At 37.9% G+C, this 21,937-nt stretch overlaps 1 protein-coding gene and 2 pseudogenes across 1 annotated transcript; 2 read left to right on the forward strand and 1 right to left on the reverse strand.

The window, feature by feature from the left end:
- The first annotated feature begins 2,253 nt into the window (after window positions 1-2,253).
- Window positions 2,254-3,083, forward strand: LOC148737192 (uncharacterized; annotated as a pseudogene).
- A 791-nt stretch (window positions 3,084-3,874) lies between these two features.
- LOC148737193 (uncharacterized) lies at window positions 3,875-7,068 on the reverse strand (annotated as a pseudogene).
- A 2,236-nt stretch (window positions 7,069-9,304) lies between these two features.
- LOC148737194 (uncharacterized) lies at window positions 9,305-20,485 on the forward strand. The gene is made up of 5 exons (XM_088749025.1): window positions 9,305-9,915; window positions 14,967-15,232; window positions 16,096-16,210; window positions 17,590-18,108; window positions 18,783-20,485. The coding sequence occupies exons 1-5, from the start codon at window positions 9,825-9,827 to the stop codon at window positions 19,121-19,123; spliced, it is 1,332 nt and encodes a 443-aa protein (XP_088605151.1). The 5' UTR covers window positions 9,305-9,824; the 3' UTR covers window positions 19,124-20,485.
- Window positions 20,486-21,937: the final 1,452 nt, after the last annotated feature.

The raw sequence follows: 21,937 nt of genomic DNA on the forward strand, positions 1-21,937 counted from the left end.
ATGGCTTTTACCATCTAAATAGATTGTCTAAGACTAAAGCTAGGTTGCTTCGTGAGTGTGCTGATATTATATCAGGCTTCTTTATGCGATCTGTTTAATAAATCTCTGATGTCTGACATATTTCCTGACGACTGGAAATGTGCCAGAGTAACTCCTTTGTTTAAACAGGGTTATTCATCTGATTCAAACAGCTACCGACCCATCTCAGTCATTTCCGAAGTCGCCAAAGTCTTCCGCGAGAGGATTGTGTACGATCAGTTACTGTTACTACACTTCTAGAAACCACTGAAAGTTGGGCGTTTAATATCGTTCGTGGTTACGTCAATGCCGTAGTCTTTCGCGACTTATAAAAGGTATTCGACACTGTTGATGAAGAGCTATTTCTAACTAAAATGAATCGGTATGGAATTCAAGGTGAACTCTTGATTGGTTTAAATCGTGTTTGACGAATCGCACATGCACAACGGTTCTCAGTTAACGGTTGTCTCTTTGACTTTACCACTCTTAAATATGGTGTGTCACAAGGAACGATCCTTAGCCCTCTTTTATCTGTAATCTATGCCTCTACATCATTAGTTATTCATGAGTGCTGAAGCGGGAATGTAAATGCAAAGGCGCAGAATAAAAATTAGCGAAGAAAGAGCAAAAATTAAGGAGTAGCATTGATAAAACTCTCTTTCCTGATTGTCATTTTTTTTTCTTTTTTTTTTGTAGTTGTCGTTTATTTTTTTATTTGAATTTGATCTTAAAATGCTACTGAAGGAACTTGAAAAGCGAACAAATATTACTGGAACGCTTCTATCTTATTATTAGCCTGGCAAAGTATCATTAACTTAAGCTTAAACTTTATTTTAATGTGTTTTTATCAATTTGCCACAAGTTATAAAAATATTGAATTGTTTTAGGTTAGCTTTGGGTCTTATTCAAATTTTACTTCATACTTTTTAGCGTCAATTTTAGTAGCAATTCAATTAGGTTAGCTTTTGGGCCGCAGTTAAGTTTTATTTCTTAATATTTAGTATGTTTAATGTTGGAGAATATTCACTGTATGGGAATTCAGTTTCCCCAAATTGTTCTCCAGTCATGCACTTTTTGTATTCTCTGTAATTTTACTTACTTTTATTAGCCTGGCAAAGTATCATTAACTTAAGCTTAAACTTAGATTTAATTTGTTTTTATCAATTCACCACAAGTTATAAAAATATTGAATTGTTTTGACTCCAACCTAAAATACAAAAGACTCAACTTATACAAAATGAGCCTCTGCCTCAGACGCTCGCAGATCCCGAATGTTATCGGCTTCTGAATGATCTCTTTCCATTGAAATTAATGCATCTTTGTTCGGAAATGTATAAATACTGCAAAGAGCTAAGTCGAAAAACGCCGATATGCCGACCCACGTCGAGCCAAAGGTTGACGATGCAATACAAGAGCGACTTTTTCGGCAGATAGTACAGAATCCGAATCAAAATTAATATTTCTCAGCTGATCCGGTTGACATCATCTTTCAGCTTTTAGAAGGAAGCGACCGAGGTCAGAATTTCTGCGTTGAGTCAAAAAACGCAGTTCAACTACAGCGCAAGCGTGAAGTGTAAGCGCATGCGTAGGGCGCTGCGTCCAGCTTGAAGAAAGTGCGGGCTTAAATGAATGAATGGCTGTTACGCAAGAGATCATGTCCAATCAGTTTCAGCTTGGCCAAGAATGTATTAAATGCATCACCTCTTGCGTAACAACCGTTCAACAGTTCGTATGATATTTTGGATATATCAACAAAGTTGAAATGGTAAATTGGCCACCGTAACGTATGATATTTGTTGTGAAGATGATCCCAACTCTTTTCAAAATGGGCGCACCGCTTACGGCGGGCCAAGAGAGAAACTTTGAGGAATTAAAAGAAAAACATTTAAAGCTTTAGTGGTGTTTATTATGATTCGTACATTTTTATGGCGGATCTTTGCATAGGCCTTAAAATAATTCGTGACAACCATTAAACGGTTCGCATTGCATTTTTGTCATTTTAACGCGAACTCTCTTCAAGCTGGACGCGCTGCTTAAAGCGGCCAAAGGTAGAGAATTGGAGGAATTTAAATACAAGGATAAATCTTTAAGGTGGTGTTCATTATGATTTGTAAATAAATATGACAGACCTCTTCATGGGCCCCTGAGGTTGACCTTTATTTTACCTCTGCGAAAAAGACGTGAAATACTATAGTTCAACGCGTCTCTATTCAAGCTTACACGTGACCACCACATTGGCATAATAGCGGCAAAATTTTTCCACTCGTGCGGGCTCATAAATGTCAGTGGTGTTCATCTAAAAAGGTAGGCGGGCTCACGTAGCGCTGCGGTCGCCCTACTGAAATCAGTGAAAACAAAGGTAATCTTTCGGTAAAATGCCGAGGGAAAGTTGTGATCTTGACTTAGATTTACGAGCTTCTGACGGTTCAGAACGTGGCAAATCATTCTGGAATGTCTCACAAGTGGAAATGAAGTTTTTCGTGGAAAGACAGTGGATAAAAGCTGTCCGCAAAGCAAAGAGAAAACCAAATTATGGTATGTTAAATATGGATTCGCAGTTAGAGGAAGTCGTGGGAAACAAGCTTGAGTTGGTCGGCCCTATGATCGATTCATACCTAGAGGAAATAGGGAAGGCGGTAAAATGAAAGCTATCGAGGTCTAAAGCAACTGGACTAGTGAATCCAGTTAATTTGTTTGTCCCTTGGTCAGTGTTTAGACACATCCTTGTTCTGGTTCGAGGATATTCGGGAGATGTGGACACAAAGGCCGATGGTTCAAAACATGTGCTGACGTTAACCAAAATGAATTCTGTTAGGAAGTTATTCTCGCCATGTCGTTTCTCAGGAGAAACTTTCTTTGCACAAAGGCACTTCAAAAACGTTCCATCCAAAGCTGGTGGCAAGACTGACTCTGTGTACAGTGGAAGGTCTACAACTGTTGTGACAGAGTCAACCCCATTTTGCCTGAACTATGCTATGAAGACACAACGTGTCACAGTGACATTTTATCTCCAAACATACACAGCTGAATACACTGTGTATTGGATTCAAGCCTTCAAGCACTAGTGAATGGCTGAACTGTTAGCTAGATTGCTTTATTTTATAGTCTACTAAGAACTATACCTCAAACTGTAAACATGACTTAAGCAGTGGCCTAGCATGAAATTGAAGCTGGTCCATTTCATTCAATGTTCCCATTCACAACAAAACTTAGATAATCCAGCAAATGATATTTATTACAGAAGACAGTATCTGACCTCATAATAACATGAGCCTTTCATAATAATTTTCAGATATCACAAGTAGTCTAAATCCTTAATTTCTCAAGTTTTCACAAGATTACTTATTCATTATAAGACTGAGGAAGTTACAAAAGTGCGTGCAGTAGTTTGCTCTGCAATGTAAATTAAAAATTGACAGTAAATTGCTTTTTCTCAGTCAATCACAATGAACTAATTTTCTCAGTCATGTAATAAGTAAGTTTACGTGCAGGTACGTTACATATTTCCTGCTCACAAAAAAAAATATTTACAAAATAAAAGAATCTAGAAGATCATGAAAATTAGTAAAGAAGATCCTCTGGAACACACAGCTTTAATTACAGGGAAACATTCCTAAAACAAATGAATTGATATTCTCTTATAAAAAATGTTAATATTTATTTATTTAGCTTCGCCAACCGGCAGGTACACCGAAACAGCTTGCGCCGACTACTGCGATCCCAATAAACTCACCCATCCCACCCCAGGGGAGGACATCCATCACACAGTAATCTTGTGTGTGGAAAATTAATGTCTCATACCCCAACCCTGCAAGAGACGGGACCTCCATTTATTCTTCCCTATCCGAGAAGACTAGAATATCTAACCATTTCTTGATGTTATAGAAAGGTAGCAAATTCTTCCCAATTATTTTAAGACCTTGAGTTTTGCTCCGGCCGGGGCTCGAACCCTCGACTTCCCGTACAACAGTCCAGCGCTCTATCCATTGATATAATATTCATATACCAGTATATGATTATTATAGTTAGCAACCTCCAGCAATTTTCATATCCAGTCTCTTGATCAAAATGTCTTTTGTACCAACTGTACTGACATTCAGTTTCCTCAGTTCACTTTTAAGTTCTGCAACAGTCATGTTTTTAGGGCTCTTGTTGGTAATTGTCATTTGCCCGTGCGCTGAAACATGTACTTCCAACATGCTTTTATCGGCAAAACGCTCACCACAGAGTGTGCAAGACTGGGGTTTAAGAATGTTAATTAAGTTTTCGGAGAGCTTTTGGCTTTGTGCAGACTTAACAATTTCATCACACTCAAGGCAAGTGTCACAGTAGTCTGATTCTTCATCTTTATCCCTCCCACAGTTACAAAGTCCAACTGATTGACAATGAGGAGGCACACGAGATTGAAAGTGTGACTTGTAGGTGTTTGGCATCGGTTGATGTTCAGGAAGGTAAAAGCTTCGTACATAGTTGGCTCTCATTACTTGCCACCATTTACCGGAGGTGTCCTGACTCTTGGATCTGTTGCTTAATGCAAGGTCATTCTCAACACAAGAATGCTTTGCTTCCTTTGCTTGCTGGGAAATTATTCCATACCCAACCTTGAAAGTCTTAAAGAGCTTGAAGGCATGGTAGAGAATTGCATATGCAACTGTCCAAACAGTGACATTAACGTGACTTGGAAAAAACAGGCACATCAAATTGAAATAGAGCTTACAGTGTTCATTAAGCTCTTGTAAATCTGCTGGTGTTGTTGAGACCTTGTTAAAAGTAGAAAATGCATGCCGGAGAAATAGCACTATTCTACCAAGTGCCAAACGTACAACACGCAGTGACAGTGACTCATCTGTGCAGTACAAACTACCAATGAAGCGGCATGTATATCTTGAAAGTGCAATGGCTTGAGCTCCAATAAGCTTCGTTGGAATTTTGTTGTGCCCCTTTTTTATCTTGACAGTGCTCCTTGATAAAAGGCACCAGATAGGATAATCCACAACCCAATGATGGCTGTTCATTGATTGTGTTACCTGTACCCTGTGCATCTGCAGGCTTTGTTGTGGGATTGCCTAGCACTCTAATAAAGACATCAAACATACCTCTTTTGACAAATTCCAAGTAAATGACTGATGAGATTTGCTGCCAAACATTGATCTCACAGTGGAGTGGTTCTGGTCTTTGCCTGTCAGCAAACTCTCCAATGCGAGGAGGGCCAAGTTACCTGATAACATTTTCTGCCATGTATGCCAGGATCCGTTCATGTTTACTCTTTTGTGGAAGAGTGCTTTCAACAGTTGACATGAATTTGGCAACTTTCTTTGCATGCTCTGATCGATCAGCAATGCTGTAAGGTTTCCAAGTATCAGATGGCAAGTATCCAATCAAGCCTTCCATTGTACTCATTGATCCCTTGCGTGCATTTGCATATGGAGATGGATAAGTTGAAGCTTGGTTGAGCTCATTATTGGCCCAACTCTGCCAGCACATATCGGCGCTTGTCTGGAACTCTACTGTGCACTGTTTACCACACACAGGGCTAATGTTTCCCTCCAGCAAAGCCATCTCATCTGTGTGCTGCTTCCAAAGATTTTCTAATGCCTCATGTTTCTCTCCTAGGCTTACACAGTGCAAGAGGTATTGGAAGTCAGAACTTCGCACTCTGTCACCCAGGTTCCACATTGTCAAACTGCCTATTGACATTTTCAATGGGCTGCGTTGAGGGGCACCATCATCAAAGAACTGGAAAATGAAATGGTTTTCCATTTCACTGAACCAAACAAGCTTCTTCATCAGATGTGGTACTCGCAGGTGTAAATCAATAATCATGAACACAAGTCCAGTGACTGTTCTTGACACTCCAGGAGCATTTGGGATTTGATTAGCTGCACCAATGTTTAACTGCTTAACAAACTTGTCTACAGCAGCATTAGAAATGGGTTGTGGAACTCTCAAATCTACCCCCACACACCTGACATTTCTTGGAACCCATACTTCTGACTCCGCATTAAAATATGAAGTCTGGGTTTTGCACACTAAGTTGAAATTCCTTCGGGAAAGAAAGTTCTGATATTTGGTTGCTATGGTTTTCTTTAAAGCTTCAGGAGATGCTTGGTGCTCTTTCATTGCCTTTTCAAACACTTCTTGGATATACTTTCCTCTTTGATAGCCAGTAATAAACTCACCAACCAGTTCTTTAGGAGCATTAGCAACAATATAGTCCCATGCTCCATAAAATGAACCTGAACCTCCACCATGGATAAACTTTAAGGCTTTTTCTGCCTCTTTCCGTCTGTGATGCCTTGTAGTTGGTTTAGTAGCTGCTGATGTACTATTTTGCTCCCGTTTTGACTTAAAAAATTGCTTAAAATCCAAACCAAGGGATGAAATCATGGATTTCAGCAGTTCATTCTGCTGGGTAACTGCAGACAACTCCTTCTTTGTTGATTCAGCCAGTGCTTTCATTTTTTCAAAACCAGCATGTGGACTACACAACTCGTTCTCTGTAAAAAAGTACACAGATGATTTTAGTTTAAAGGAAAGTATAAATATAGAAGCTCCACTTGATTTTCCCATGCTATTTTAATGATCCAAAATCCACCCATGCAATTTTTTTTCTTATGTTCTCTCATTCCTACATGTACTAAGCTTATAAATTTATAATAGACTTTTATAAACAATGCATTAGTAAGCTTTTGTGTGAGTTAAAAATAAAATATTGCACTGTCTCTTCATTATGTGAAATGATATGGTACTGAATGTATCTATTTGTTAAAAAGTTTTACCTCCCTCTTCTAACAAGGTGTTCTTTAATTGTTTGCTCGTCTCGAGTGCTTGTTCTCAGTCATCGAGTAACAGTCTCTTCTCCTCGTGCGTTTCTTCAAATTGTTTTTCCTCTTCGAACAGTTTCCGTTTACTTGTGTTCAGTTGAAACACTGGAGATAATTCCCAAAACAGAATAATAGGCTTTTCTGAGTTGCATCTGCCTTTATGACTAGCTGTCTTCGAACATTTCCTACTTTTACAAACTTCTGTTGCACTTCTTGTAGCCGCCATCTTGCATTCTACGCGAAGTAATGTTGTGGTCATTCGGGCATTTATCTACATTTTATTTTGCGCTTTTAGAAAGCTTCATTCAGTCAGTTGACTAAAAAAAGAGATTTCTTTTGGGTTTTGGCTTTGGAAAAAGACAACGGAATGGTTAGCTAAGATGTTACGGGACCTTAAACCCTTTAATATCGTAAAATTTGAAGATTTTTTTTTACCGCGCTTTTAAATCGAAACCTCACAGGGGTAGCCTAAATGGAAATCAAAGATAGTTGTTAGCCCAACCGTTCCCTCCCTCAATAACGAAGATTTGCCCAATTCTGAGATCAGTGTAAATCGAAATATGTTGAAAAGGGGGTCACGAAATTATGTTATTTTCATATGATCTAAGCGAAATTTAACTACAAAACTGGATTTTATCTAGTAATGGATAATTTGTTTAGCATTTAAAACGTTCAAGTCTTTCTTAACTAGTAAACTGGAATTTATATCCCCCGTTTAATAGTGGCTTTTCTTGCGATCCATCGACACTTGTTAATGGGTCTCGTGACACCAAGCATAGCAACGGAAAGAAATGCATTGACAACGGTCCAGCGTGTACATAACAAGAAATTTATATTTTCAAAGAGATTAATACGGTGGTCCATAGAGGACAAGCCACATTTTTTTATCTCGCAATAAAATCAAAATGTCATACGATAAATAGAAATTACCACGCGATAAATGATAACTTATCGCGTGATAGATGAAAAATTTTTGCGGGTTAATTAAGAATTTATCGCGCGATGAAATTAAATTGTATCGCACGATATTCCTCACTCAGCGAGTGCGTTATATTAATCACGCAGTCAACATAGTAAGATGGCGTTGTCAAGATATTATTTGAAAGGACTTTTACTTTTGGAATAAAACATTTATCCAGCGCAGTATTACCACCTTACGTTGGCAATGGCTTGCCTAATAAATTTCCAGACGAACGATATCGTCAATTACTTTTTTTCTCTTGATCTGGGTTATTCAGAGATCCTCACTTTTTCTTTGTGTTTTCATGGAATTGAAATAAGCTTGCGCCAGCTGAAACGAGTGCTTAGGCGTCGGGGTCTATTTTTTTTAAAATATAAACTAGCAAGCAGCAATTCTGCAAACAGTAGTTGTAAAACTTCTTTATTCTCCGACGCTTTTCGACAAAACAAGGAAAATAAAAAATGCACCCGACTGTATAATTATTCAAGTTACTATTTCTGATAAAGTAAGTGACTTCACAGCAGTTTAGGCGGTTGCTGTGACATGATTGTAAGAACAGTGGAGGGTCTAAAATCTCCTTCTTTTGATTAAAATACATTAAATATGAGATATATCATTACAGGCTTGTTTACAGGCTAGGCCAAATGAAGCTGAAGAAGCAATGAATGTTTTCATTTCGAATTCATCACGTAACTACTGCTTTTTGGTCCTCCAACTTCTTTATAAATTTTTTCAAAAGGAGAACGGAATACTTACTTCGAGGTGTGAATATGAACCTGACTTAAATTATTAAGCGCAGGTAGCATTACTGTTGATAATTGTAATAGCTAGGCACCACGGGGAATGAATGATAACAAAATCAAATTTCAGAGAAACACTCTTTACATTCAGAATGAAAATGGAATATAAAAGAGAGAGAGTGTGGCTATAGAATTATCTAAGTTCTGAAGGTAAGTTAAAATAGCTGCCTTTGCATCACCAGAATTCTCGAAATGATTCATTTACTCTTTTTTTCACGCACACTGGAAAATATTTCACCTAGTAAGGTCTGAGAGAATGGTAATGAATGATATACGTCCAAGTGGGAATGTTATGGGAACCGAACCTAAAGGATAGCGACAGACCAGGGGGTAAAGTCAGGAGGGGATAGAGGGGAAAGAGAGATAGAAAGGGGAGGGGCCGATGCAAGCTAGATTATACCTAGATTTTTTTTGGTTGCTAACGGCGTGGGGCTCGTTATGTAATAAGGAAAATAACTTGACAACGACAAATTTTCTGTTATAGCTTCCTTTTTTTTCGTCTTCTTATTATCATTTATTTATCTTTTATTATAATTATTTTTTCTTTTGTTTTCACCATTGTTTTAATGATCGGTTTGAGTGTGCAAAAAGCCAAAGCGAGAAAGTAATTACTGAATATCTTTTATGCACGAATGATGTAAACAGGCAGATTAAGTCACCTCCCGGCAGGAGCCCATTGGGCTCCTGCTCCCGGTTAATAGGGACTTTAAGCAGCCAGGACGGCAACGCCACGGAAAACTTCGATTAAAAAATGAGTTTCCACTTTTAGTTAGAATATCGAAAATATCTGCATGTGCATGTTGACCGTCTTATAGGGCGCCAGACCTCAAACTCAACATAACGCATAAAAGTAGCGTTGAGTTCCAAATGTAAATTAAGATAATTTGCCGCGGCGGTTTCGCTTCGGAGATGACGCAAATTTTGGTGACTTCACGTTATTGTTTTGCGAAGGACGGCTAAGAAATGTACAAAGTTTTAAAACGCACGTGCTGGGCTATTGTTCTGCCAAGTAGATCTATTGTTTTTCCACGTTCTCGTTGCCGTCGCCGTCGTGGTTTGCTTAAAGTCCCTAATAATTAATGACGATGAGAAATAAAATTTAGCCGTAATAGTCAGTGCAAGAGAAAACAAGTTGATGGTCGTCGGAGTTGATAGCCTCCTTAAAAAGTGAATTACCGTGAGAAGGAGGCTAAGAACTTCCTTTCTGACGAGACTCAGAAGATGAAGCGCCGTCGCTCCCCGGTGCTCTCTTTCATATTTCTGTTTCTCTTGTTTGGAGGTTGGTCTTACACTGTCACAGTTGCAAACCATGGTGAGTTAAAATTAAAATTTTTTTGCTTGTTTTGATGAAAATTTACTAAAATAATTTAGTACATATAAACGAAAAGTTTTAGAGGGAAATTTATAGATCTGCACCTTGGATTTTATCCCTTTTGAAATTTTAAGTGTTTTGCAAACAGAAGGAATTACCTATGGTGAGGTTTTTACATAGAACACTGTGTGGAAATTTCAAGAAATATAACTTTAAAAGTTTAACGTACATTCTCCATAAAATCCTAGTGCTTTTCAAATATTAGCATTTCGTAATGCGGTCACTCTACACGACATTTAAGATTTAACGCTTATGCCATCCTGCCAAGAAGGAAAAAAAAATGATAAAGATTCGATTGAAAAAAGATTTACCAGATCCTGAAATAGGCTAAGATCTCAAGAAGAACAAAACATAAATTGTGTAGATGGAGGGACAAACCAAAGGTAAGAAAGAAAGTCGTTGACAGAACGGTACAAGATTTTTTCCCCAAACATTTGTTTCGTTGCTGTGGCTAAATCTCTAAACAATAGAATTCGTACAGACTAGATGTTGTAACCGTGCACCAAGAAGATTATTTTAATTTTAACAAAAGGAATTCTACGTCAGTATTTCATTAAGTTCGCCCAGTTCCTTTACATGAATTAAAAGATTAGTATCTGCTTCAAATAATTTTTGCATCGGCTTTTGCATTTTACAGAAAAAGAAAAACGCAGCTAAAGAAGTGCTACAAAGTTCCTAGAAATGCTGAGGGAAAAACGAATCAGTGATTTATGCCTTTCGAGAAGTTTTAAGAAACCATCTGCATATATTTTACGCCTACACAATGCGTGAAAAAGAAAAAAACTCTTTATTCTTAATTCGTATCGCGCCCTTAAAAAAATCACGAATCTACGAGAACTATTTCGTTGTTTTTTCCTCCTATTCTCCTTATTATCTCTAGAAGCGCGGATTTTGTTAAATTTTGAAGTAAGATATCATGAACAGGGGAAAACCTTTCGTTTCCTCCTAACACATTTCTTCTTAGTTGAAATTTAGTCTTGAAAGGTTACTATGGCAACCTTCCTGTTAGCTCAATGGATAGAGCACTGGACTGACGTGCGGGAGGTCGAGGGTTCGAGCCCCGGCCGGACCAACACTCAAGGTCTTAAAATAGTTGAGAAGAATATGCTGCCTTTCTATAACATCAAGAAATGGTCTAGATATTCTAGTCTTCACGGATAGGGACTAATAAATGGAGGTCCCGTCTCCTGCAGGGTTAGGGGTAGGAGACGTTAATTTCCCACGCACGAGATTACTGTGTGATGGATCTCCTCCCCTGGGGTGGAATGGATGGGTTGTTGTCTTGCATTTCATACATGAGCCTCTGGCTTGGGCAATATGGGTAACCATGCCCCACGTAAAGACATTAAACTTTGATTACTATTATTATTACTATATAAGGTCATAAACAGCACGAAATGGCCATTCTTCTTTTTTAATCTTTGTAAATTCCTGTTTTTTTCGGTTTTTGGATTTTAATCATGTACTTGTATAGAGTTCCAGACATATTTGTGCGCCCTAGAACCATTTCCTCCGATATGTGAGACTGAAAAATGAAAAAATTCTAAACAATCTTTACCTTAAATTAGATGTCGCATTAGGGAACATGGAACGACAGTTTTGAAAATCTTAAATATAAAGGGTAATAAAAAACCTTTGTGAACTTAGCTTCTGAAAAGCTTTCATCAGACCTGATAAGCATCGTGCCCTTGAAAAAGCCACGGCCCTCCGAGAATATTTTTAACCTTTCTTGGTTGTTTCTTTGGTTTCGTTTGGCGGGAGATGCGAAGGCACTTTGGTCATTGCGTTCGAGTTTCGATCAAAAGCTCTGGACCCGAGTTCCGGCCTATGAGCTATTGTGGTGTGTTTTTGAGAAAGCTAGTTTGCCCTTACAGTGTCCTTCTCCAACTCATCCAAGAGTTAAATTGGGCGCTGGCAAAATCAATCTGACTCGAAGTGATCCTTGTGTTATGATTTCTTATAAATGCATGTGTAGAAGGTTTGAAGACTTTCAGCTTTCAAATAACTTCTTAAGAAAAAATGATCCCAAATTCACTAAGCAATTCTGAAAAGACAACTTAGCCTCCTTAGTCATCAACACAATATGTGAATATGTGAAGCCAATTGGGAAAGGTTATTCAACATTTTGAATATCCTATTTCAGTTCACCAATAGGGCTTGGAACAAAAATATAACGTCAACATTTTATGTAAAATTATGGGGACCAAATTCAAGGAAATTTATGAAATAAATCGATCCATCTTTTTTTTTTTGGAGAAGAGAACATGTTTTGAAAGTTTTTCCCTTAAAAGATCGAGCTTGTAGAGAAACACCGATTAATAATTCATCAAAATAAATGAGACACTCTGCTCTGTCTAGCTTCTGAAAAAGATAATAACAGAACTTAAGTGTCGTAGAATACTATTTGAAGCAAAAGTTCCTTATTTCTCAGGAATTTCCTGAGCATAATTCATAGTGTTAGTGTACGTGATGCGTGCATATATCGTATATTTTAACTACATTGGTTTTACGAGTTTTGACTGAAAGTCGGTCTTCATGATCAGGTATCAAAATTGGAGAGTTTTTCCTCAATACTCCCATTCATATTTCAAAGAAGAAACAAGGGAATCTTTTGAAAACGAGCCAGAGGTTTAATCCAAAATAAATTTCTGACTAAAGATGAAGCAAAGTTGCATCTATTGTGAGAACTGGTTTTTCTATATTTTTTGACCAAAACTGGCTGCAGAGCATTAAAGTGGCCAAAATAGCTTTATTTGTGAATTTATATTAGGAGAAGCAGCTTGATTGAACGAAGTAGCATTGACAGTATTATGCCTTGTGGTAGTATGTTATTAACGATTGAATGGGAGTAAAATAAAGACCTCCCGTTAAGTTCGCCGGGGTCGTGAGGGATTCTTAAGAGATAAAGAAAATAATTTCCATAACAATAACTCAGTTTGCAGCGAGCAAAACGTTTAGGAGGGAATGTTTGAAAGGTAATTTTCGATGCAATGAGAAGGAATATGAATAAACTATTTTCGAGGCTCTAAAATGAAATCTTTGTTGGAATCTCACAAAATTATGCTTTAAAAGCTTGATGTTTTCTGTGAAGGTTGTAGCCTTTCAAAGATCCCGAAATGCAGTCATCATGGATGATTTTGAAGATTCTACATTCATTCCATCGTGTATTCTTATAAAAAAGACAAACAGATCTCCATGGAAAAATATTCACCAGATCCCGTAAGGAAGCCAAGAACTGAAATAAAAACCCATAGATGAAAAGGAAAAGGGAACAAAAGTTGTCGAAAGAAGGGTTGTTATTAAGAGCAATAGAACTCAATCAAACTGAATGTTACCAAAAACCGTCGAGGAGCTTTAGATATCAACATTTCTTTAGGCAACAGGAACTTTACTCCTTTATTTCGTGCAACTGCAATTAAAAGAATTTTTTCTACTTAGCTATTGTATTTTCACAGAAGGAGAAAAAAAGCAGTTTAGTATTACTTTGAATTTTTAAGAATCATCTCAAGGGATAAAACACATCGACCATTTATGCTTTTGGATGAGTTTAAAGAAGACACCTACGTATGCTTTAATTCCTAAACAATGGATTAAAGATTCAAATGTTTCTGCCGTCTTTAACATTAATATAATTTAAAAAATGTCCAACGAGCCATCAAGAGAGTTAAGGGTCAAGGAAAAACAGTTTTGTCATTTTTTCTTTGCATCTGTTGAAGCACATTTACCTCATGTAAGTAATCTAAGCAAGAACTTTATCAATAAAAGGAGCGAAAAGAGCAAAGCAGTTTTTTCTTTTTTTTTTTTTTTTTTTTTTTTAAGAAAGTTGGTTTAGGGAAACAAGGAATGGAGGTCGGATATTTAATCGTTGTTTCTTTTATGGCCATTAAGTAAAATAAAGGGGTTTTGATGGATTATTACTACGGGTAGCTAAAGTGCTGTTTCGATCAACTTTCCTAAATGTGAGAGATCTTAAATGATCCATAACAGTATAGAAATTGTTAGAACTCAGTAAAAAAAAAAAAAAAACTTTCAATAATTTATCAATCTAAATTAATGCTTACCTTCTTTGACTCGAGTATTATGTGTACGAGCTAGAAAGTATGGCTAATATCAAGGGATTGAAAATTAATCTTGTTTGATTTTGAGTTTTCAAGCTTCTTACATGGAACTTAGTTCAAGTCAGTGAAATGATGAAAGGGCACGGCGGTGAAATAAAGAAAGTCAGTAGAGTTCTTTTCTGTCTTCAGTAGCAAATGATAGAATATATTTATGGCTAGCGTAGAGTTTCCAAGATCTATCTTCATGCGAGGACTGTTTAAAATATTGTCTTCGTAAGGCAAACGATTAAACGTTCATTTTTTTCATCTTTGCAACATTATATAGTAAGATGAGATGTTGCTGCCTCGGACGCACACAGACCCCGGAGATTGCCGGCTTTTGAATGATCTCGTTCCACTCACATTAATGCATTTTTGTTCGAAAATGTATAAAAACTAAAATCAAGAAGCACAAGCACTTTTGGAATTGTTTCCATTAAAAACATGTAAATTCTAAATGGCGAAACCGTCGACAATTCTTTCGTTTCTTTTTCTGTGCCGATATTTCAGACAAAAATATTGTTGAAAGGTTACAAACTTAATTGAGGGGTTTTTTTTTAAACCCCTCAACAGACATTAACATGTCTGTTGGGGATTTACAACTGGCTTTAAATGTCGGTAACTGAGAAACTAAGTGGAAAAATTCCGATATGCCGACTCATGCCAAACCAAAGATTGACGATCCAGTACAAGAACGAATTTTTGGGCAGATAGTAGAGAATCCGAATTGCAATTCTAAGCTGATCCAGTTGATATCCATGGAATTTCTCCAATCCACGATTATTTAATTTCATTCAGTCGTATTCACATATTTTCAATATTTCTTTTTTCGCCAACTCGCATGTGCCGATCCATGAACCAATTAAACTTTCTCTACTCCTGTCTAACATACAGATAGCTGTCGGAGACTCAAGTTTCTGAAACTAAGAGAAGGTTATGCATTGGTGGGCCATGTCTTTAAAAACATCTTAATGCCAGTCGGAATGCATATATACAGTCACTGCAGAAATTGGTGTACAATGGAAGACAGATGTAAATCAATCAACATGGGACCCTCAAGAGAAAAAAATAAAGTTTTGTGTCAATTGAGTGACTCGGACCACTTACAACACCCAAATGATCTGAAACCGATGGCAAGCTTTATATATAGAGGCACGGAGGTAAGAGTTCATTTATTTATTATTTATGTGTGTGTGTGTGTGTGTGCTTGTGTGTGTGTGCGTGTGTGTGTGTGTGTGTGTGTGTGTGTGTGTGTGTGTACCGTTTAAAGGATTTTTCCCTCAGTCTTCTGTGAGGTCTTCAGAAACTCAGATGAGGCAATTTCATTTCAAAACTAAAGGGAGGCCTAAAAACACCTGAATCGGCCAATGATAAAAGGTAAATAAGTTGATAGAAAAATAAAGTTTCTATATTACTTGCCTTCTGCTGGCTGAAACAGTGATTATAACATAACCAGAGTAAAGTGCGCGCTCTGATTGGTCAATTTAGCGTCCCCTATTTGCCCATGGGTGTACGCTACTGATGTGAACAAATGCAAAAACTTTTTTTCCGCGCGCGCTTGTTTTTTCTGGTCACGTACGATTTGTTAAATAAAAGGGAACTCTTTAGCTACAATGTATCAATGTTATGTTATAAAACAAATGGTAAACGCCACAGCGTACACCATTGAGCTATGGATGCACTTGGGAGGTTCGCCAAGCACTCAGGAAACTAGAGTCACTCTCGGCTATCGCCTCGAGCGACTCTTACGCTTCTTTCGTGCTTAGCAACCTCCCACGTGCATCCATAACTCAATAGTGTATCCTGTGGCGTTTACCATTTTTTAAAGGGAGAACGTCTCGTTTCTCCTCCTTTACTTCTTTCGTTCTCTAGCCGCTTTACTGCGTACTTTACAACACCACAGAGAACAGTCGTGGCTTCTTTATTTGTTAAACAAGAACATGGATCAAAAGTATAAATCGCTCGCATGAATAGCATCTCTCTTATTTTATGAAAAATAAGGTTCAATGTCCTTGCCCATTAGAACAAGTGTTGCTTCAACATGTGCTACAACAATGGAACTTGCCTGGTTGGATTTACGGACAAGGGATACAAATGTTTGTGTCCACCTGGTTACACGGGAGAATTCTGTGAAAAAGGCAAGAGTTATTTTGCACTTACGCTCTGATAATCATGTTGACTACTATAAATATTCGCCAATTTTGTGTCTATCTTACTCTGGTCTCGTATGCCTCGACATGTCTTCCGATGACTAACTGATCAACGAGTCATGTATCACACTTCGTATCCGTACCCCCTGAAAATCATGTGATCTCCCGAGCCCCTTCATCCTTCCTCCGATAGATAACGACTGGTCCCTAAACCTGATTCCACATAGCACGCTTTCAGTTTTGTCGATTATCACAGGTCATCCAGTGAGAACATACCTGCAAGCTTTTATCATTTATTTGTTTTTAATTCCATTATCAACGGAAAGAATTTGTTTCTTGAGATGTAGACGAGTGTACCACCAATACCTAACATCAGAAACAATAGATTCATTATCCTCGTTTGTTTATATTTACCTGAACATGATGAGTGCTCGCTTGTGCTCTCCAAAGGTCCCGCGTGCATCCATATCACGATAAACGTCGCTAAGCATGAACTAATGGATGGTTGATAAAATATCATCCAACGGTGCTTCGTTGGGTACGAGTAACGCCCAAAACCAGCACAAATATCTCGCGGTATTTATACTCCAGAGAACCGGCTAGACAGGTTTTCTCGCACTGCGCATGCGAAGAATGTGATTGAAGTTACGAAAAAAATGGCGGACAATTTAAATGATTAGTTATTAAATAAAAGTGCCTTGAAAAGCCCAAAATAAGAGAAAAAAAAAAAAAGCCGAACTAGCACAGGAGCGTTGATAAAACTCGCTTTTCCGATTTCCAGAAGCAATAAGTGTAGCAATAGGGATCGTTTAGCAGTAGCCTCGTTTGAGCGTTTAAACTTAAGGGGCTGACGTTTGTAAAAAACCAGTATGTTGATGTGACACTTGATGGTAGATATTAAAACGATTCCCTTGCAACTAAAAAATAAGTAAGAAACCCAAGAACGGCTTTTAAAGAAGAAGGGCTTATCCCTTAAAAGGAGAGAGATTTAGGAAGTATTAAGACGCTTAACCTTTGAAAATGACGAAGAAACTGACAGGTTCAGTGGAAAGCCGATTTCAAAAGCTATCAGTTTTAACAAACAAGACTGACACAACATTTACAACCACAATCAGATGCGAGGAAGGGGTAATATCTGTTGACGATTGGGTACCCATCAATCGAGATACAACGAATTGAATACATGATCCAATGAAAAAGAATTAGATAGATAATTTAATGCTCAAATTAGTGCATAAGTAGCTTTAAGGATCGATTCACTTGTTAATCAATTTTCAATATTTCTCTTTGTAAATGCAATGTACCTCCAATAAAAGGAAAACGTTTATGTTTATATTGATAGAGATAGCTTAACTACTACCTTTCAGTATTCAGTGCCGTTTTTACGAACCTCAACGCCAGTGGAAGATTTGGTCCAACAACGCTGGCCAGTCACTACGCAGGTCAGGATCATGACGGACAAGTTACACTGTCCAGCGGTATTCAACAGTGGACTGTGCCGTACACTGGCGAATACAGAATAGAAGCAATAGGAGCAGCAGGAGGATACGATACACTCAGCAACAGTGCTCAGTATCGAGGAAGAGGAGCAAGAATGATTGGAACATTCAGTTTAAACAAGAGTGAAGTCATTCAGATACTTATCGGTCAAGAAGGAGGAATAAACAAGGGTAATTGGTCTTCTGGCGGTGGTGGAGGTACATTTGTAGTGAGAGGAGCCAACAAATCTTTGATCATAGCCGGGGGCGGAGGAGGTATGCAGGGATTAAAGTCAAGGCAGTCACGATGTGATGCTAGTTATGGTTCACCGGGAAATTCTGGTTACAGATCATGGTCAGGGGGGAGCAATGGACATGGTGCACAGACCGCTGACACTGGCGCTTCCGGTAATTTGGTTGTTTTGACATGTGACCATCTGTTTCCGAAACAAGAACCCCATGTCTCCTAGCCATATATCAATTAATTGTCAGAAAAAAAAAACGTGAAAGGTACAAATTATTGAAATCAAAATGAAATAATTTGACCTGGTACTGCACGACAGTAAGGTTAGGTGTTTATCATCGCTGAATGCTTAAAAACGTTTTCGTTTTGTTTTTGTTTTTGTCTGTTTTGTGTTGTGTTGTTTTTCACCTTGAGAATTTAACTCTTCTAAAAGGAATCTAAAACAGGACGATTTCTTGGATTGTTCTCTCCTTGAGGATGTGTTTTATGTTAAAATGATTTACATTTAAATTTCGTCTTTTAATTTTGGCCTGTAGGCATCGCTATTTTTCAAATTCTTACCGCATTTTTCATTTTTAAAGCGCAAACCAATGAGTGAAGGTTGCCATTTTAATTTTTAAATAAACACTGACTCAGTTGTTACGGCATCAATCTGAAATTGGCCTTTCTTTAATAAATGAGTAACTACTATATCATCAATCTCCGCTAATCTCTGTCGCACGAAAGGAACTTCTAGTCTCATCAGCAGTAGAATGAAGAGTTTCACTTATTTCTGAAACTAAATGTAAAGATTACGAATCAACTGCATACAACTACTTATTTTTATTATCACCGATAGGTGGCGGCGGAGGAGGTTTCTACTCCAGCGGCAGAAGCTCAGTGAGGTTTGGTGGTACCATAGGAAGTGGTGGTGAGGGTGGTAAAGGATTTCTTCAGGGAGGAGTGGGAGGTAGAGCTCTGTTTAACAATGTTTATGGTGGATTTGGTGGAGGTGGAGGAGCTTTTGGAAAAGGGGGAGGCGGTGGAGGAGGAGGGGGGTACTCTGGAGGAGGCAGTGGAGATAATAAACATAGTTCCTGTGGAGGCGGTGGAGGATCTTACAATGTTGGCAAAAATCAACAAAATGAATGTTGCTTTCGATCATTTGGCCATGGTCAGGTGATCATAACCAAAATGTAAAAGAAATTTTTTTGGACAATCAAAAAATTCTCAGCGGTGACTGATTAAACATGTCGAACAGTAGAGTGTGCAATTATTAGCGAATCCATAAAAAATATTGGACATACTGCAAAAACGCGGTTTTTAAATGTAAAAATTAGTGTTAGTGTATTTTGAGCATACGCACTTTTATGTCTTTAAAAGGTTGATCCCGAGGGAAACTGTCCTTTTCCCAGGTTGGACCCGAGGGGGAAAATGTTCTGTTTTTCGAATAAAGAGCCACTGAGTGATCTGCTGTATAGCACATCCAGAAAAGTCAAGGTTATATTGCGAAAATAAACAATACACAACAAACAAATGAAACTCAAGGTTGATTTATATGTAACCTCATAAGAGAGACAAATACTGTCAGTATAATCTCGTGCTATCTTGTGACACCCTAAATCACGATCTGTTCACATGCGAAGGTGGGTGTAGGTCAACATTCGCGGATAAAATTGTACTGTTACTCTTAAACCGTAATGGAACTTCACAATGATGCCCTCTCAGTGTTCGGGCCCGGACCCACAGTGAGAGGATCTCACGCCCCCCAGTGAGACTGGACTTATGACGGGACCATCCTACGGAGAAAATTTTTTGCTTCGTTACTATTATGGTATATCAAAACATGTGCTTTTCGCTTGAAGTTATTTTAGTAGTCTGAACAAAATATTTTAGTAGTCGGAACAAAACATTTTAGTAGTCTGAACAGAACACTCAGAAACTTTTGACGGAAACCATTTCATATTTAGAGGTCATATGACCCTAAAACTAACCAATGAGAGCGCGCACCAGTGAGGAAAGAATGCAGCCCTATGACAATTTATCTCATTATAATCTATCGCATTTTCTTATGGCTAAGCTTAGGGTTAGGGTTTGGGTTAATGAGGCAGCTTTTCAATTCTTTCCATTTTTCTTAAAAAATTTCGGTCAATTTTTGAAATAACAATACAGTGCCAGTGTACACCACCCAATTGACCTTGTAAAATTTAAAATATTGTAGAGGTTTTGGGGCCAAATTGAAATTACCTTGCATTGTTGATCTTTTTACTTAATTGTGTTTTATTTCAAGAGTTTTTCCAAGGTTTAGAATCGCTTGCTCGTGTTTCCTGTACACATCATGTATAAATTTGAGTTTTAATGTGAACATTTTTCTTAGCTTGAGGGAACTGGACACCATTGTATACGTTTATCTAACCTTAGTGTTGTATCTTAAACGAAGGCTCCAACTCTTGAATTTCCTTTTGAAAACATATAAATTAGCCAGTCTTCATCTTCCAATATCAGAGGTAAACATCTTATAATGATTAAAATTAAAAATAAAATCTACAGTTTTTACCATGACTAACCGTTAAATTTTGTCAATTTCTACGCTTAGCGGCGAACCTTTTTGGCAGTTTTATGGCTTATGGTTGACCCTTTTGAGACCTTCTTGAGAGCATCCATCATTCAGCGTCCACTCGTTCCGCAACTTCGTCGGAAATGGCGATTTCATTATTAACACGGCTACAAAAGCATGTTGCGACAGAAAATCTTCTGTTGTGATTTTTCTCTTGAACTAATGCTCCATATAAAAAGTAGCAGTAACTGTACCACAACACAAAAGCTCCTTGAATTAATCCTTCTGGCACATTTGAACGTTTAGATTGGCTGCTTATTCGAGGTGGGCGCCCACTAAATTTTTCCCTTTTGATTTTCAGTAAGTACTAATCTCATTTTGCAACAAAACATGAAATGATAACATAAAGTGAAAATGTACCATCGACAGTGAATTTAGAGATTGTAAACCAGCAAAGGAATACTTATCAATACTCACACCAGCTGTTCTTTTTCTTTTCTCAAAACATTTCTAAACCAGGGAAAAATATTTGTTTTGAGGACTTGATGCCACACCAAATTTTTGAAAGGGATGAAGAAATAAAACCCAAAAGAGAAATCAAGTTAGAGTTTTCTAGACGATATTTCGAGTCATGCACGTTATCCTGCCAACACTTAACAATTATTCATTGAGGTGTAGGGGAATAGCTGTAGACATTTACCGAGCCGTAAGTATCCACCCCTTTCAGCGACAATGAGGCGAATAAATGTTTGAGTACATACCACACAGATACAAGAAATTAAAGTTAATTTATTCGTGACATTATACCAAAAAAACGGTTGGAAATTAAACTCTTGACGCGCGAATCTGTGCCATTGGCTGCTCGGAGGTGAATAATACCTGCTATTCCCCTCAATCGTTCCAATGCCACTAGAAACCCTCCCCCCCCCCCCCCTTGGCTTCATACCTCCCTCCACATGATTAACGACGGGTCCCAAATTTCCCTTGAGTGAACTCTTCAACAATCCTTGAGGAGTTCTGATAAAGAGAAAGGGCTGGGAAATATACTAGCTGCTCTCCTTCCAGGCTTACTTTAGCTTAAGCTATACATCACATGTACAGAGAGGTTCCATGTACACACTCAAGTGGGTGGCAAAGGCTTTATAACTGACGCGTAATTAAGGCCAAAACTGATATGCGAATCCAAAATTATGAAGAAAGGTGAGCGTGATTCATGAATTTATGAACCAAAGCTAGATCACATCTGATATAAAAGAAGGTAACTTCGAAAAAATGTTTAGATAAGCTTTACAAATAGATACAAAAATATCCAGGTTATTGTAATCCACCTACATTAATATCGGGAAAATTCTGTTAAGTTTGCCAGTAAATTGTGCAAAGACTTCGCAATTCGCATTATTACAGTATAACGTGCAAATTTCGTGCAAATCTCAATGAAAAGTTAAAACTTTCTGAGA

The sequence above is a fragment of the Stylophora pistillata genome, chromosome 2, assembly GCF_964205215.1.
Source record: "Stylophora pistillata chromosome 2, jaStyPist1.2, whole genome shotgun sequence".
NCBI lineage: Eukaryota > Metazoa > Cnidaria > Anthozoa > Scleractinia > Pocilloporidae > Stylophora > Stylophora pistillata.